A 5,116-nucleotide genomic window follows, 5' to 3' on the forward strand; every position below is an offset into this window, starting at 1 on the left:
GTGAGTGGACGGGGAGTGAGGTGCAAGGGATGTGAGTGGACGGGGAGTGAGGTGCGAGGGATGTGAGTGGACAGGGAGTGAGGTGCGAGTGATGTGAGTGGACGGGGAGTGAGGTGTGAGGGACAGTGAGTGGACGGGGAGTGAGGTGCAAGGGATGTGAGTGGACGGGGAGTGAGGTGCGAGGGACAGTGAGTAGACGGGGAGTGAGGTGCGAGGGATTTGAGTGGACGGGAGTGAGGTGTGAGATATGTGAGTGGACGGGGAGTGAGGTGCGAGGGATGTGAGTGGACGGGGAGTGAGGTGTGAGGGACAGTGAGTGAACGGGGAGTGAGGTGTGAGGGACAGTGAATGGACAGCAAGTGAGTTGTGAGGGATGTGAGTGGACGGGGAGTGAGGTGCAAGGGACAGTGAGTGAACGGGGAGTGAGGTGCGAGGGACAGTGAGTGAACGGAGGGTGAGGTGTGAGGGACAGTGAGTGAACGGGGAGTGAGGTGTGAGGGACAGTGCCTTCACTCTCTCCCCGCCCACCCCTAGCCTCTCAGTACAGACTGACCAGCAGCACCGTGCTGTAGAAACCCTCAGTGCCCCCAACCCCCCGGGTTTCACAGAGACTCAGTGCCTCGAGGGCTTGGCAGCCGAACTGGGGCTGGGGCCACTCCCGGTACAGCTCGGGGAGCAGCCGGACCCCAGGGTGCTGGCGGGAGTAACTCCTTGAGAGCTTGGCCAGGGTGACGTGGAGGGGGACGCCCCCCGAGGGCCGGTCCTGGGGCCCCAGCACGCAGAGGCCCAGCTCCCGGAAGCGACGGCCCAGCTCCTCAGCCAGGCGGCCAAGCTGGGCCAGCCCCGAGCCGCGGGGGGAGGTGTACAGCACCCGGCCCCCAAAGTCCTGCAGCTCCCCGAAGTCCAGCAGCAGGGCTGGGGGCAGCAGGCGACGCCCCTCCCAGCCGAGCTGCCGCAGGGCGGAGCGGGCGGCCTCCAGCTGGGCCAGGTGGTCCAGGCGCAGAGGGCAGAGGGTGAGGTGGAGCCGGGAGAGGGGCACGCAGCAACCGCCAAAGTCCGGCAGTGCCTCCGTTAGCCGGGCCTGCAACTCGCGGGTCGCCAATTGAAATTCCTTGCTGGTGATCCGCGCGGCCACAAAGTAGTTGGGCCGAGAGCCAGGGCTCGGGGGGAGGCCCAGGCTGCAGGCCTGGTCGCCTTGAGCGCCATCGTCGTCGCAATGGGTGATGTCATGGGCGCCAATGATGTTGTAACCCCTGACGTCATCACCGATCACGCGATCATCCAAGTTACAGTCCTTGACGCCATCATGTTGCCCGCCATGTTGGGCGTCTCCGTATTGTCCACCATCTTGGGCGTCCCCGTATTGTTCGCCATCTTGGGCGTCCCCGTGTCGCCCGCCATCTTGAGCGTCCCCGCGTCGCACGCCATCTTGGGCGTCCCCCTGCTGCCCGGCGGCTCCCAGCAGCTCCCGGATGGTCCGGCCGCCGCCAGTCGAGCCAAAGACGTCGTCTAGCCGCCGCGTCTTGTCCCAGACGGTCCGTCCGCGGTGCTTGAAGTACTGGATGCGGTGCTCGGGCACGGCCAGGGCCCCCTGCTCGGCCGAGGCCAGGTCCTCCCAGCTGAAGGCCCCGAACGGCTGCTCCACTAGCCCCACGAAGCGGTCCAGGTAGCCGATGGTAAACTCCTCGGGACACAGTTCTGTGTCCCACCGCAGGCGGGACACCACCTCGCCCGCTGTCCGCATCGGCGGCTTCTTGGCACCCACTGCCCGCCTTGCTGGTTTCTCAATACCCGCCTCTGTGCCAGTTGGTGGTCTCTTGACTCCAGTCTCTGTGCCCGTTGGCGGCGTCTGGGCTCCGGCCTCGGTGCCCGTTGGCGGTCTCTCAGCTCCCGTCTCGGTGCCCGTTGGCGGTCTCTCAGCTCCCATCTCGGTGCCCGTTGGCGGTCTCTCAGCTCCCGTCTCGGTGCCCGTTGGCGGTCTCTCAGCTCCCGTCTCGGTGCCCGTTGGCGGTCTCTCAGCTCCCGTCTCGGTGCCCGTTGGCAGTGTCTCAGCTCCCTGCAGGCACTCCCTGTCACCGGACGGGTGAAGGTTCCGGCACTGTGCCCCGAATCGACAGCGTCCCTCCAGATAGAAGGAGCAAGCCTTCACCCGAGGCCTCACTGTCACCTCCTCACCGTCAGCCATTTGTAAATGAAGCTTCCTGAGTGAGGGGAGAAATAAAGCAGAAACAATCACACTGCTTCCAGGACGGGACTCACTCACTCACTCATCACTCGCTCCTCACTCACTCACTCATCACTCACCACTCCTCACTCACTCACTCACTGACTCACTCACGTACTCACTCACTCACTCATCACTCACTCCTCACTCACTCATCACTCACACACTCCTCACTCACTCACTCACTGACTCACTCACTGACTCACTCACTCACTCACTGACTGACTCACTCACTCACACTCACTCACTCACTCACTCACTGACTCACTCACTCTCACACACTCACTCACTCATTCATTCACTCACTCACTCACGTTCACTCACTCACAGTCACACACACACAAACACAGACAGGCACACCCACCCCATCCCTCACCACCATGGACCCATCCCACCCTCTCTTTCTCTCTCTCACTCTCTCTCTCTGTCTGTCTGTCTATGTCTCTCTCTGTCTCTCTCCCTCTGTCTATCTGTCTCTCTCTGCCTCTCTGTGTCTCTCTCACTCTCTCTCTCTCTCTCCGTCTCTGTCTCTGTCTTTCTCCCTCTCTCTGTCTCTCCGTCTCTCTCTCTCCCTGTCTCTGTCTCTCTCTCCCTGTCTCTCTGTCTGTCTGTCTGTCTCTCTCTCCGTCTCTCTCTCTGTCTTTCTCCCTCTCTCTGTCTCTGTCTCTCTCTCTCTCCGTCTCTCTGTCTCTCTCCCTGTCTCTGTCTGTCTGTCTGTCTCTCTCTCCGTCTCTCTCTCTCTGTCTTTCTCCCTCTCTCTGTCTCTGTCTCTCTCTCTCTCCGTCTCTCTGTCTCTCTGTCTCTCCGTCTCTCTCTGTCTCTCTCTCCCTGTCTCTCTGTCTGTCTGTCTGTCTCTCTCTCCGTCTCTCTCTCTCTGTCTTTCTCCCTCTCTCTGTCTCTCCGTCTCTCTCTCACCTTTAAAGATTCACTTCCTGGAATAATGATGTCACAGCAATGTGGAATGTATCAGGAAATGAGTCACAGCAAAGGAGAGAGGAAGGAGGAGGGAAGGGGTAGGAGGGAGGGGAGGGAAAGGAGGGAGGGAGGGGCGGGGGGAAGGAGGGAAGGGGAAGGAGTGAGGGAAGGGGAAGGAGGGAGGGGGTAGAAGGGAGGGGGGAACGGAAAGGGATGGGAAAGGAGAAAAGGGGAGGGAGAGGGAGGGTAGAGGAGGAAGGGGGAGGGAGAGGTAAGGTGAGGGAGTGGGAGGGAAGGGGAAGGAGTGGAAGGGAGGGTGGTAGGTAGAGGAGGGAGGGGTAAGGGGGGAGGGTGGGGAAAGGGATGGGGAAGGAGAAAAGGGGATGGGAAAGGAGAAAAGGGGGAAGGGGAGGGAGTGGGAGGGGAGGGAGTGGGAGGGAAGGGACGGGAGGGGAAGGGAGGAAGTGAAAGTGGGGGAGGGAGGGAGGTAAGGGATGAGAGAGGAGGAGGAGAGAGAGGGAGAGGTGGGAGGGCGAGGGAGGGAAGAGGAAGGAGAGAGGGAGGGGTAGGGATGGAAGGGGAGGAAGGGTGAGGGAAGGGGAGGAGGGAAGGGGAGCAGAGGGAGGGGGAGGGATTTGGGAAGGCGAGAGAGGAAGAGGGAAGGGAGGGAGGGGGAGGGTAAAGGAGGAAGGAGAGTGAGGGAGGGGGCGAAAAGAGGAGGGAGTGGGAGGGAATGGGGGAGGGAGGGTGGTTTAGGGATGAGAGAGGGGGAGGGGCGTGGAGGGAAGGGGAATGAGGGAGAGTGAGGGAAGGAGATGGGGCGGGCGGGAGGCAGAGGGAGAGAGGGGGAGGTAGAGGACGGGAAGAGGCAGGAGGGAGACGGAGGATGGTGGATGGAGAGGGGGGAGGGAGAGGGAGGTGAGCAGGGAGAGGGAGGATGGGGGATGGAGAGGGGGGAGGGAGAGGGAGGGGGTGGGAGAGGGACGTAGGGAGGGGGGGAAAGGGAGAGTGAGGGAAGGGCCAGGAGTCCGAGGGAGGGGGTGGGGAAGGAGTGAAAGAAAGCGAAAGGGAGGGAGGGAGAGGGACGGAGAGGGAGAGGGAGACGGGGGGAGAGAGAGAGGGGCAGGGAAGGTGAGGGAAAGCGAAGGAGGGAGGGAAGGGGAATGGGGGAGGGAGGACGAGGGAGTGGGATGGGGGAAGAGGGAGTGGGAGGAAGGGAAGAGGAGGGAGGGGAATGGGGGAGAAGGGGAGGGAGGGATCAAAGGGGGGGATTTGGGAGGGGGAGGGAGGTAGCGAGAGAGGAGAGAGATGGGGAGGGAGGGGGAGGGATTTGGGAAGGCGAGGGAGGAAGGGGAGGGTTTGGGATGAGAGAGAGGGAGGGGCGAGTGAGGGAAGGGGAGGGATTTGTGAGGGTGAGGGAGGGGGAGGAAAGGGGAGGGAGGGGGAAGGATGGAGGGGGGAGGGTGAGTGAGGGAAGGGGAGGGAGAGGGAGTGAAGGGGAGGGAGAGTAAGGAAAGGAGAGGGAGGGAGGGAGAGGGAGAGTGAGGGAAGGAGAGGGAGAGGGCCGGAGGGAGAGGGAGGAAAGGGGAGGGAAGGACTGCGAGAGACGGGAGGTTGAGGGACGAAGAGGGAGGTCGGTAGGGGGAGGGAAGGGAAGGCAGGGAGTGGGAGTGAGAGTGAGAAAGGGAGGGAGGTTTGGGAGGAGAGAGGAGGAGGGGCGAGGGAGGGAGGGAGGGGGAGGCAGTTGGAGGGACTGGGGGTGAGGGAGAGGGAGGGAAGGACAGCGAGAGGGAGGGATGGAGAGGGAAGGCGTTAGGGATAGCGAGAGAGGAGTGGGAGGAGGAGGGAGGGACGGAGTGGAGAGGGGGGAGAGGAAGGGAGGGGGATGGGAAGGAATGGGAGGGAGGAGGAGGGAAGGATTTGGGAGGGGAGGGAGGGGAGGGAGAAGGAGGGAGGGAAGGGGAGGGATTGGGAGGG

At 62.5% G+C, this 5,116-nt stretch overlaps 1 protein-coding gene across 1 annotated transcript; it reads right to left on the reverse strand.

Moving 5' to 3' along the window:
• Positions 1 to 536: 536 nt before the first annotated feature.
• LOC137361274 (leukocyte receptor cluster member 9-like) lies at positions 537 to 3,156 on the reverse strand. Its single transcript, XM_068026161.1, has 2 exons — positions 3,140 to 3,156; positions 537 to 2,201 (listed from the first exon to the last, which is right to left on the reverse strand). Exon 2 carries the CDS (start codon positions 2,183 to 2,185, stop codon positions 539 to 541), a length of 1,647 nt encoding a protein of 548 aa, XP_067882262.1. The 5' UTR covers positions 2,186 to 2,201; positions 3,140 to 3,156; the 3' UTR covers positions 537 to 538.
• Positions 3,157 to 5,116: the final 1,960 nt, after the last annotated feature.

Source organism: Heterodontus francisci, unplaced genomic scaffold (assembly GCF_036365525.1).
Source record: "Heterodontus francisci isolate sHetFra1 unplaced genomic scaffold, sHetFra1.hap1 HAP1_SCAFFOLD_1042, whole genome shotgun sequence".
NCBI classification, from domain to species: Eukaryota; Metazoa; Chordata; class Chondrichthyes; order Heterodontiformes; family Heterodontidae; genus Heterodontus; species Heterodontus francisci.

Excerpts from the sequence above, each read along its gene's own strand:
- LOC137361274 (XM_068026161.1), bottom strand. The coding sequence starts at position 2,185 with ATGGCTGACGGTGAGGAGGTGACAGTGAGGCCTCGGGTGAAGGCTTGC.